At 51.2% G+C, this 12,051-nt stretch overlaps 2 protein-coding genes across 6 annotated transcripts in view; one reads left to right on the top strand and one right to left on the bottom strand.

Annotated features, from left to right (window-relative positions):
• The window catches only part of gje1a (gap junction protein epsilon 1a), a 48,700-nt gene that overhangs the window by 34,112 nt on the left and 2,537 nt on the right, over positions 1–12,051 (bottom strand). The gene's annotated exons all lie outside the window — the stretch shown is intronic.
• txlnba (taxilin beta a) lies at positions 1,212–11,620 on the top strand. Of its 4 annotated transcripts, none has more exons than XM_061753343.1 (11): positions 1,212–1,367; positions 3,601–3,727; positions 3,819–3,864; positions 3,952–4,037; positions 4,108–4,236; positions 4,372–4,566; positions 4,636–4,755; positions 4,847–4,921; positions 6,035–6,127; positions 10,482–10,577; positions 10,642–11,620. In XM_061753343.1, the coding sequence occupies exons 2-11, from the start codon at positions 3,620–3,622 to the stop codon at positions 11,425–11,427; spliced, it is 1,734 nt and encodes a 577-aa protein (XP_061609327.1). In that variant the 5' UTR covers positions 1,212–1,367; positions 3,601–3,619; the 3' UTR covers positions 11,428–11,620. The 4 variants fall into 4 exon arrangements, with proteins under 4 accessions (XP_061609327.1, XP_061609330.1, XP_061609328.1 ...); XM_061753344.1 differs by having other exon boundaries at positions 1,328–1,367; positions 3,604–3,727; XM_061753345.1 differs by lacking the exon at positions 1,212–1,367 and adding an exon at positions 2,251–2,407 and having other exon boundaries at positions 3,604–3,727.

Genomic DNA, 12,051 nt, shown 5'->3' with positions numbered 1-12,051 from the left:
TCTGAGCTCATCAAATTGTGGGTGGGTGTGTATGTGTCATGCGTGTTTAGGGTTACGTACATGTATGTGTGTGAGTGCACACACGAAGTGGAGTGGGGGAGGGAGCAATATGTAAGTCAAAATATAATTATTATCGGAAAACACAATATTTGTTGCCAACAAAATGAAGCAAACAACACACGTACAACAAACAAAGATTTCAGTCCTAACACTACTTGCATGTGTGTGCTTGCTACCCCCTTTCATTTGATCTGGAGGCAGGCCAAAGAGAGCAGCACACACACACACACACACACACAAATGACATAAGTCGTAATGAATGTGAGAATCGATTCGTTTCCAATTATCAGGATATTATTAGTCATTTAGCTTAGCAGTAAAGGGATGACAAGCATGAAAGGAAGCAAACGTTTGTTCCATCCAATCCCAGACTCTTCACAAACACACGCACACTGACGCACAGAATCAGAATCCTCTTTATTTGCCAATTATGTCAACAGCACGCGGAACTTGTCTCCAGTAGTTGGAGCCGCTCTAGTACGACAACAGAAAATACTTTTGAGACATAAAAACACAGTACGGAAAGTCACTGAGCAATGAAAGGTTACCAGTAACGTGGTAATGTCGATACATTATTTATAGTTTTTTTTTTTGGGGGGGGGGGGGGGGGGGGTTGTCTTACGTTTCAGTTGTGCCCTGAGTGTCTGGTTACCATGGCAACCCACACCCGGCACCTCCTCGGCACCTCCTCATCACGTGTACTTCATACTGATTTAGGCCACGCCCCCTTCCAAAAGACGTCATCTCACTCATGACAGGCACGTCTCCACTTTGGCGACACAACGCTGCCACCAAGTGTTCGCCGCTGGAGTTGCAGCAGTAAAATAGCGCTTTTCTTTTTGGTTTTTTGAGTTCATGGAATTTGCACATACTGTCCATTAATCAATATCAAAAGACATGAAAAGATGCTTGCACCAGATTTAGCAGAAAGCTAATTTCCATCTGTAGTCCAGAACATAAAATATAACAAACAAAAAACAAACATATGTATAACCCCAAAATTGGGCTACAGAACTAACACAGACTGATAAAATATACAATAAAAATGCATGCTGATGTATTTTTCCACATCTCTCTCGTGTGTGTGGATGACTGCATCCTCTGCCTACATTTGAGTCCCCCATCCTCACATGACATGTGACATCATCAACTTGTTGACTTCTCTTGTGACCCTTTGACCTCCAGCTGACGGCTGCGAGGTCAGAATGTGGGCGGAGCCTGTCCAATTATTTTGGGGGTTCAGCTGTTGTCCTCCGCTTCCTCCTCATTTAAATTGCTGTCTCAGTCGCCTTCGCTTCGCTCACCTGGTAAGTTTTTGTTTTTCATTGAACTCGTGTTGCACACTTTGATGGACAAGATGACGGACAAAGGCTGCGTCATGTCGTCATGGTTACATTTTCTACAAATCACTTTGATCACAAATTCCTTCAGATCGTACAAATGACTATGCAAACCTTTGATGGGCAGCAGTGAAAATGATTTGATCCACATATATTGATGACATCACGTGTGCGTGTGTGCATGCGTACGTGAGACCGTGTGTGTGTACATATTCTACCCATCCATTTTCTGTACCGTTTATCCTCATGCAGGTCCATTTTATTTTAACTTTTATTTATTCAGGTTAGGCAATTGAACAATTCTCATTCGCAATCTCTCTCTCTCTCTCTCTCTCTCTCTCTCTATCTATATATATATATATATAGACATATATAGACATATATAGACAGACACACACGCCCGTGTGTGAGCCAGGTATGTACTTTTTGTGGTGCCCAAGCAGCTGTCGTGGTTCATTCTTCGCCCTGTTGACAAGTTTCCTAATTTAGATCACCACTTGTCTGCCGCTGTTGCCATCTTGGCTCCTCGAGATTTATTGTACCATGCAAGTAAGCGTTAAGCTTTCTAATGTCAGATGATATACGGCGGAAAGGACGGACGGGAGCCTACAATAAAGTTAAGGAGGGGGAGGGGGAGGGGGAGGGAGGGAGGGGGAGAGAGAGAGGGAGGGGGAGCAAGGGAGAGGGAGGGGGAGCAAGGGAGAGAGAGGGGGAGGGGGAGAGAGAGAGAGCGGGAGGGAGGGAGAGAGGGAGGGGGAGGGAGGGAGGGAGGGGGAGAAAGAGGGAGGGGGAGGGAGGGAGGGAGGGGGAGAGAGAGAGGGAGGGGGAGCAAGGGAGAGAGAGAGGGAGGGGGAGCAAGGGAGAGACAGAGGGAGGGAGGGGGAGCAAGGGAGAGAGAGAGGGAGGGAGGGGGAGCAAGGGAGCGAGAGAGAGCGAGAGAGAGAGCGAGAGAGAGAGAGAGAGAGAGAGAACTGGACAGGAGATTTGAAGCTGTCCTTCGCCAACAGGCAAGTTAACGGCTGTTCGAAAAGTGCACTTGTTTATGTTCAAACGTAAGCAAATGACGTCATGCATGCTATGATTTGCAAAATTTCAATTTCGGCATCCCGCCGCCGTCGTACGGGTTCGATGGAGACTTCAGTCATGTTCCTCACTGTCGTCTTCACACAACGAGAGGGAATCAAACTTTCAGCCTCCTCTGTGCCAAAGGGCAATGTCAAGGGAACTCTTGTATATTTTCATTTGAAATGTATTATTTTAATTTCATTATTGCGGCATGGTGGAAGACACACACACATCTGCCGCACAGTTCTGAGGACTGGGGTTCAAATCCCGGCCTCGCCTGTGTGGAGTTTGCATGTTCTCCCCGTGTCTGCGTGTGTTTTCTGCGGGGACTCCGGCTTCCTCCCACATCCCAAAGACATGCATGGTAGGTTAATTGAAGACTAAATTGCCCATAGGTGTGAATGTGAGTGCAAATGGTTGTTTGTCTCTGTGTGCCCTGCGATTGGCTGGCGACCAGTTCAGGGTGTACCCCGCCTCGCGCCCGAAGATAGCTGGGATAGGCTCCAGCACGCCCGCGACCCGCGTGAGGAGAAGCGCGACAGAAAATGGATGGCTGGACTACTATCATCATCATCATCATCATTATTATTATTATTATTATTATTATACTTGGGTTCAAATCCGACATCGCCTGTGTGGAGTTTGCATATTCTCCCCGTGGCTGTGTGGGTTTTCTCTGGGTACGCCTGTTTCCTCCCACATCCCAAAAACATGCATGAGAAGTGAATTGACACTAAATTGTCCGTAGGTGTGAATGTGTGTGCGACTGGTTGTGTATCGGTGCCCTGCTAATGGCTGGCGACCAGCTGCGCTTGATACATACTTTTCGTACTCGATAAGACAAGCATCTTAGTGTCCTATTTAGCAGCCGTTTACTATGTAGTACTAATTGTGCGGATGTCAGCATCCCATGTGTTAGCATCATTTGTTATCAGCATGTTTGTTTGTGTTATCGGTATGTTAATAGGTTTAGCATGTTTGTCTCAGATTTAGCAGCTCTTTATCATGTTCCTGTCAGACAGCTTCAGTTTAGCATGTCTGCGTCAGATGAGCTGCTGTTTAGCATGTTAGCTTAAGTTTCCTCGTGCGTCGGCATCCGAGTCACATCATTGGATTATTGGTTCCTGCTCGCTAGCAGCCCCGTGAGCACGGAGATGTCAATCAAAGCCACCAAGGTGTTAGCTGAGGTGACGCCGCCCTGCGACGACCGCATGGACGAGTTCAGCAGGAGGTTGAACGAGATCATCGGCAGCGACGCTCAGGTGAGCCACGGCGGTGTTAGCGTCACGTGGGTTTGCGTTGAGTGGGTTCATATCACGCATGTTAAAGTGCAACGTTGTGTGAACGCTCCAGGTGGAGGTGAATGCGCACGATGACATCACTGCGAGCGTCCAGTCAGGTGTGGCCTGAGAGTCATGTGACATTGACATCCTTCACATATTTGCTACTTCTCTTCTTTTGCGTTTTGATATTGTTATTGTTGCAGAGGTTCATTGCGTCGCAGACAGTCTGAGCGCTTTGTCATCTCCTGAGGAAAAACTTGATCACTTGATGTGGAAACACGCCGAGCTGGTGAGTTTCGACTTCCTGTTGAGCTTCTCCCAAACATCCACTGTCAACTGATGTGTGTGTGCGTGTGCAGATGTTGCGTGAGCAGGGCGAGCAGAGGATGCTTCAGGATCTCCGTGACAACATTTGCGTGCTGGAGGCCGAGCGAAGCAAATTGGGAAGTTTGTGCAGAGATGTCCAAGATCACTACTACACACTGCGGGTGCGACGCGCGCACACACAGACACACACACACAAATGGCAGGAATTCCAAAGGCTGCCTGAACTTTGATTTGCTACTGTAAGTGTGATGTTAGCATGCTAACGCAGCCGGCCGCCACATACCCCCCCTTACCAGGAGGAGGCGCTGCGCCGCTGCCGGGAGGACGAGGAGAAGCGGTCGGAGATGGCGGCTCACTTCCAGACGTCGCTGGCGGAAATCCAGACGCAGATCGAGCAGCACAGCGCCAGAAATGAAAAACTTTGCGAGGACAACGCCAAGCTGAGCGAAAAACTGCACTCGCTGCTGGAACAGTGCGAGCGCAGAGAGGAGGTCAAACGCAAAAACTCAAACAAGTGGCACCGTTCCCCAGCTTATTACTCTGTGCGTGTGTGCGCGCAGAGTTTGGAGAAGGTCAACCATCACCGCGACCTCCAACAACAGCTAACCTCGGCGAAGCTGGATCAGGCCAACGCACTGCTGGCGGACGCACAGCAGAAGCACCGACACGAGAAAGAATACGTGAGCGGCTTCGGCGTTGCCGTTCGTGCGTCGCTCGTTTGTTTGTTTCGTGTGCCTGTGAGTTTGTTCTCTGTGTGTCGCCACGCCGCAGCTGCTGGCCGAGGCGCTGGACAAAACCCGGAAGTGCTTCGCCATGAAAGAGGAGGAGCTGAGCATGAAGAAGAAGGTAAATGCGCAGTCGCACGTATGCTCTCTTTCGCTAGCTGCTGCACAAGGCGGCTGAGTGGAAGCTGCAGACGCACTCGCTGCACCAACACGCCGCCGTCACGCACGCGCAGGTGACTGACATGCCACAGTCAAGCACACGCTACGCCAACACGCACACGTTTCACCCACGCAGGTGAATAACACGCCACCATCACGCACACGCAGGTGAATAACACGCCGCCGTCACACACACATTGCACGAACACGCCGCTGTCACGCACGTGAATTACACACCGCTGTCATGCACACATTGCGCCAACACGCACACGCAGGTAAATAACACGCCACCGTCACCCACACGGTGCGCCCACAGGCCGCGGTCACAAACGCGCAGGTGAATACGCAGGCAGGCTACATTTCCTGTCCAACCTCGGGGACCCTTCCACACACGCAGAAAGGGCTCATTATCATCACAAGATGGCGCCAGTGGTATCAAGACTTACGACTGCTGAGTTTTTTTAACTTATGAGCTGTCGCTCGGTCAAGTTTTTGCTTTGTGTGTGTGTGTGTGTGTGTTCCCGTTTATATGTGGGGTTGGGAGCGGTGGGTTGTTGTACATCTCTTGCTATTTGAATTGTCTTTTTTTTTCTCTCTGTAAAGCACTTTGTTTTGCATTTTTAACCTATGAAAAGGGTTATCAAAATACATTTGAGTTGTTTGATTGTTAGTTAAAAATGTGGAACAAAACATTTTTGGGGGAGTCTGGAACAGATTAATGGCATTTCAAATGACTTAAATGAGACACTCATCAGTACATAAAATGGATGAATTACGAGCTTGGCCACAGAATGAAGGAATTAAACCCGTCAGTCAAGTTACCACGGCACTTTTGTCTTGCACAGGGAGTTGGCATGGGCACAAAAATAGCGAATATCCCCAAAAATCTGAATGCCAATTGAATGAAAACTAGCAAAGTACGCATATGTGGCGCTGCGCATTTATCTGCGTAAGCATACATTAGTCTCAAACATTTTTGTGGGTGTTTTGTTCACTGTTCAAATATTGGGTTCATTAAAATTTGCTGGTCTGTGTGACCTTGTGATGACCTCTTCATGACCTTGTCATCCTGCAGTTGGCGCTCTACTCCAAAAAGTTTGATGAGTTCCAGACGACATTAGCCAAGAGCAACGAAATCTACGCTCGTTTCAAGAACGAGATGGAAAACGTACGGACGCAATACGTTGTGTGTTTGTTGTGTATTTGTTGACCTCAGTTGTCATGCGATGATTTATGTGATTGATTAAGAGCACGATCCCAACACTAACTTTTGATCTTCCATCCATCCATTCTCTACCGCTTATCCGGGTCGGGTCGCGGGGGCAGTAGCTTCAGCAGGGACGCCCAGACTACCCTCTCCCCAGCCACTTCATCCAGCTCTTCCGGGGGGATCCTGAGGCGTTCCCAGGCCAGCCGAAGGATGTAGTCTCTCCAGCGCGTCCTGGGTCGTCCCTGGGGTCTCCTCCCGGTGGGACATGCCCGGAACACCTCACCAGGGAGGCGTCCGGGAGGCATCCGAATCAGATGCCCCAGCCACCTCATCTGGCTCCTCTCAATGCGGAGGAGTAGCGGCTCTACTCTGAGATCCTCCCGGATGACCGAGCTTCTCACCCTATCTCTAAGGGAGAGCCCGGACACCCTGCGGAGGAAACTCATTTCGGCCTGCTTGTATCCGGGATCTTGTTCTTTCGGTCACGACCCACAGCTCATGACCATAGGTGAGGGTAGGAACGAAGATCGACCGGTAAATTGAGAGCTTCGCCTTTCGGCTTAGCTCTTTCTTTACCACAACGGACCGATACAAAGTCCGCATCACTGCAGACGCTGCACCGATCCGCCTGTCGATCTCCCGTTCCATTCTTCCCTCACTCGTGAACAAGACCCCAAGATACTTGAATTCCTCCACTTGGGGCAGGATCTCATCCCCGACCTGGAGATGGCATGCCACCCTTTCCCGACTGAGGACCATGGTCTCAGATTTGGAGGTGCTGATTCTCATCCCAGCCGCTTCACACTCGGCTGCGAACTGCTCCAATGAGAGTTGGAGGTCACGGCTTGATGAAGCCAACAGAAACACATCATCTGCAAAAAGCAGAGATGCAATACTGAGGCCACCAAACCGGACCCCCTCTACGCCTCGGCTGCGCCTAGAAATTCTGTCCATAAAAGTTATGAACAGAATCGGCGACAAAGGGCAGCCTTGGCGGAGTCCAACCCTCACCGGGAACGAGTCCGACTTACTGCCGGATATGCGGACCAAACTCTGACTCCGGTCGTACAGGGACCGAACAGCCCGTATCAGGGGGTTCGGTACCCCATACTCCCGAAGCACTCTCCACAGGACTCCCCGAGGGACACGGTCGAACGCCTTCTCCAAGTCCACAAAACACATGTAGACTGGTTGGGCGAACTCCCATGCACCCTCGAGGACCCTGCCGAGGGTGTAGAGCTGGTCCACTGTTCCACGGCCAGTACGAAAACCACACTGCTCCTCCTGAATCTGAGATTCGACTTCCCGACGGACCCTCCTCTCCAGCACCCCTGAATAGACCTTACCAGGGAGGCTGAGCAGTGTGATCCCCCTGTAGTTGGAACACACCCTCCGGTCCCCCTTCTTAAAAAGGGGGACCACCACCCCAGTCTGCCAATCCAGAGGCACTGTCCCCGATGTCCACGCGATGTTGCAGAGGCGTGTCAACCAGGACAGCCCCACAACATCCAGAGCCTTTAGGAACTCCGGGCGAATCTCATCCACCCCCGGGGCCCTACCACCGAGGAGCTTTTTAACTACCTCGGTGACCTCAAACCCAGAGATAGGAGAGCCCGCCTCAGAGAACCCACACTCTGCTTCCCCATGGGAAGGCGTGTCGGTGGAATTGAGGAGGTCTTCGAAGTATTCTCCCCACCGACTCACAACGTCCCGAGTCGAGGTCAACAGCGCCCCATCCCCACTATACACAGTGTTGGTGGTGCACTGCTTTCCCCTCCTGAGACGTCGGATGGTGGACCAGAATTTCCTCGAAGCCGTCCGGAAGTCTTTCTCCATGGCCTCACCGAACTCCTCCCATGCCCGGGTTTTTGCTTCAGCGACCACCAGAGCTGCATTCCGCTTGGCCAGCCGGTACCCATCAGCTGCCTCAGGAGTCCCACAGGCCAAAAAGGCCCGATAGGACTCCTTCTTCAGCTTGACGGCATCCCTCACCGTTGGTGTCCACCAACGGGTTCGGGGATTGCCGCCACGACAGGCACCGACCACCTTACGGCCACAGCTCCGGTCGGCCGCCTCAGCAATGGAGGCGCGGAACATGGTCCACTCGGACTCGATGTCCCCCGCCTCCCCCGGAACATAGCAAAGTTCTGTCGGAGGTGGGAGTTGAAACTCCTTCTGACAGGGGATTCTGCCAGACGTTCCCAGCAGACCCTCACAATACGTTTGGGCCTGCCACGTCGGACCGGCATCTTCCCCCACCATCGGAGCCAACTCACCACCAGGTGGTGATCAGTTGACAGCTCCGCCCCTCTCTTCACCCAAGTGTCCAAGACATGCGGCCGCAAGTCCGATGATACGACCACAAAGTCGATCATCGAACTGCGACCCAGGGTATCCTGGTGCCAAGTGCACGTGTGGACACCCTTATGCTTGAACATGGTGTTCGTTATGGACAATCCGTGACGAGCACAGAAGTCCAATAACAGAACACCGCTTGGGTTCTGATCGGGGGGGCCGTTCCTCCCAATCGCGCCCTTCCAGGTCTCACTGTCATTGCCCACGTGAGCATTGAAGTCCCCCAACAGAACAATGGAGTCCCCAGCGGGAGCGCTCTCCAGCACCCCCTCCAAGGACTCCAAAAAGGGTGGGTACTCTGAACTGCTGTTTGGTGCATAGGCACAAACAACAGTCAGGACCCGTCCCCCCACCCGAAGGCGGGGGGAGGCTACCCTCTCGTCCACCGGGGTGAACCCCAACGTACAGGCGCCGAGCCGGGGGGCAATAAGTATACACACACCTGCTCGGCGCCTCTCACCATGGGCAACTCCAGAGTGGAAGAGAGTCCAACCCCTCTCGAGAGGACTGGTACCAGAGCCCCAGGTGTGTGTGGAGGTGAGTCCGACTATATCGAGTCGGAACTTCTCGACCTGACACACCAGCTCGGGCTCCTTCCCTGCCAGAGAGGTGACATTCCACGTCCCTAGAGCCAGCTTCTGTAGCCGGGGATCGGATCGCCAAGGTCCCCGCCTTCGGCCACCGCCCAGCTCACACTGCACCCGACCCCTATGGCCCCTCCCACAGGTGGTGAGCCCATGGGAAGGGGGACCCACGTTACCCTTTCGGGCTGTGCCCGGCCGGGGCCCATGGGTGCAGGCCCGGCCACCAGGCGCTCGCCTTCGAGCCCCACCACCAGGCCTGGCTCCAGTGGGGGGCCCCGGTGGCCCGCGTCCGGGCAAGGGAAAACGAAGTCCATTGTTTGTCGTCATCATTAGGGGTCTTTGAGCCGTGCTTTGTCTAGTCCCTCACCTAGGACCTGTTTGTCATGGGTGACCCTGCCAGGGGCATAAAGCCCCAGACAACTTAGCTCCTAGGATCACTGGGACACACAAACCCCTCCACCACGACAAGGTGACGGCTCAAGGAGGGGACTTTTGATCTTAAAAAAAAAAAACTAAAGTATAACTTGCAATAAAACAATTTAAACAATGTGATCATTTAAATGTACCCTGAAGCACCACAATTTTGGGAAAAATGGAAAACTGAACGAGTTGAAGAATTTGTGCAGTCTAATACGGTAAAGTTTTTTTTGCTCGGTCTACAGAGGAGGTGACCTTTATACAAGAACAATTTATAAACTAAATTACGGGCAACATAAAGAATAAAGGAGGGGTTAAGACAAACGGAAAAAGAAATAAAAAGATGCAGCGTGTGAACTCAAGATCTCGAAATGAGTGCCTGATGGGGTCGGCCCTCAGCCCAACTCTGAAAGGATGTCGCGTTGGCGACGTGTTCAAGCTTGTTTATACGCGGAAGGCGACCGCGCGGACGTCCCGTGCAGTTCCCCTCCAAGTCGGAGGGTGCCGCTAGGGCTGCTATTGGCTAGGACACCACACGGTCGAGTTTCCGCTGCATTTTTGGGCCATTTCCGGGAGCCGTTTTTAACTTTCCTTTCAGTCATAAGGAACAAAGCAACAACAACGGCGACCGTGGAACAGTGTCTGCTAGAACAAATGGACCTTGATGACCAGATGCTGCAAAATCGATCGAGAAGGCGGCGGCGTAGATGGTACGCTGAACCGAGGGGCACGCAGAGTACGTCATCACAGCATGTGACTAAAACGGACCAATCGCGAGTGATGGGCTCCGCGGCGTTCGACGCGCTGCAACAATTCTTGCCGCGTGCGCGTCATGTGACGCAGAGGGGCCGCGCGCGCGAGGCCATTCGTCGGTCACGCGATGCAACGCGGGCGTTATCGGCCGTGGGAGTATAAAGAGGACTTTAATGTTTTTTTTACTTCTATTTGTTGAGCAGATGTCTGAGAAGATGAAGAAGTTGGAGAAGGAGTCAAACGTTTGGAAGTTGAGGTTCGAGAATTGCAACAAAGCTTTGACAGACTTGTTGGAGGAGGTGAGTCATGTTAGCACGTTAGCACATCTCCCTCTCATATGCTAACAAGGTCCCATTCCTGCAGAGGAGCGAAAAGGGTAAAGAGTACAAGGTTTTTGTGGTGACCATCCACAAGCTGGAGAAGTTGTGTCGAGCTCTTCAGGATGAGAGAAAACTTCTGTATGCTAAAATCAAAGATGTCCGCCGGGCCAATGTCGAGACCTCCACCGAGGCGTCATCTGCGCAGGAAAACCACGACGACGGCAACAGTGTGATGACTGAGGAGATGCGCCGTCTGAGGGCCGAGGAAGTCAAACTGCAGGAATTTGCAGAGTCCTTGATGGCGTCTCACGGAGCCAGACAGGAACTGGAAGCGGACCCGTCGGACCTGGACGATGACCTTGTCACGATGCCCTTCGGACGTTTCCACAAAACTCAACAACCACAAGAGCGGAACCACCAATCACAACCAGAAGTAAAACCAGAACCAGAATCAAAACAAGAACTACAGTCAAAACCAAAATCAGAGTCAAACCCAGAACTTCAAGTTAAATCAGAACCAGAAGTGACACCAAACCAAAAACCAGAAGTAAAACGAGAACTACACTCAAAACCAGAAGTTAAATCAGAACCAGAAGTGAAACCAGAACAACAATCAAAATCAAAGCCGGAAGCCCAATCGAAACCAAAAATAAAACCCAACCCGGGATCTTCTTCGCAGGTCATGACTGACGTCAAAGTATTGACCTCTACAGATAACCTCCAGCGTGACGCCCCGCCCACCTCGGAAAACACGCCCTCTCCACTGGGATCCCCCAAGAAGGAAACCAAGAAGAAGAAGAAGAAGAAGAGCAACAACAGGAACATCTGAGCATCTTTGCACACGTGAGGCTGCAATGTGTCGGAATTTCCGCTGGAGGGCGCTGTTGTACTGAGCAACGGAAGGCTGCTTGGCTGCCTGAGGAAAACGAGATTCTTCTTCTCCTAACTTTAATTTGAAAATCATTCAAAGATAAGATGTTGAAATTAAAAGGTCATCTCAATAAAACATTTTATTTCTTTGACTTTTGACAAACGGGACTTTTGTTTCAGAGCAGAGAGGCCAAACCCTGGACTGGTCACCAGCCGATGCCAGTACGGAGACAAACGCACATTGACGCTAACACGCTAGCATGCACGGGATACGAGCGTACGTAACAAACTTCACAAGCTAAATAGAAGACTGAGAACCTGTTTTTCAATGGATTTGAAAAAAGATACAATACCGTGGAAAAGGTTTTCGGTCACCTTAAGATGCATTCATTCATCCATTTTCGGGTCGCGGGTGTGCTGGAGTCTAGCCCAGTTGACTTCGGGCGAGAGACGGGGTACATAGAAACCAACAAGCATTCGCACTCACGTTCACACCTACGACGATGGACCAGCGCAACAGCACAAAAAACATTCTTTTCGAAGTCAGCTCACACAAAAAGAGCAACAATCTACAAGCTTCAAG

The sequence above is a fragment of the Phyllopteryx taeniolatus genome, chromosome 18, assembly GCF_024500385.1.
Source record: "Phyllopteryx taeniolatus isolate TA_2022b chromosome 18, UOR_Ptae_1.2, whole genome shotgun sequence".
In the NCBI taxonomy this organism is placed as follows: Eukaryota; Metazoa; Chordata; class Actinopteri; order Syngnathiformes; family Syngnathidae; genus Phyllopteryx; species Phyllopteryx taeniolatus.
The sequence above is the reverse complement of the archived record's forward strand: the minus strand, read 5'-3'. Positions and strand labels throughout refer to the sequence as shown.

Coding starts and splice junctions, on each gene's coding strand:
- txlnba (XM_061753343.1), top strand. CDS start 3,620: ATGTCAATCAAAGCCACCAAGGTGTTAGCTGAGGTGACGCCGCCCTGC. Junction 3,728..3,818: donor TCATCGGCAGCGACGCTCAG/GTGAGCCACGGC, acceptor TGAACGCTCCAG/GTGGAGGTGAATGCGCACGA. Junction 3,865..3,951: donor CACTGCGAGCGTCCAGTCAG/GTGTGGCCTGAG, acceptor TTATTGTTGCAG/AGGTTCATTGCGTCGCAGAC.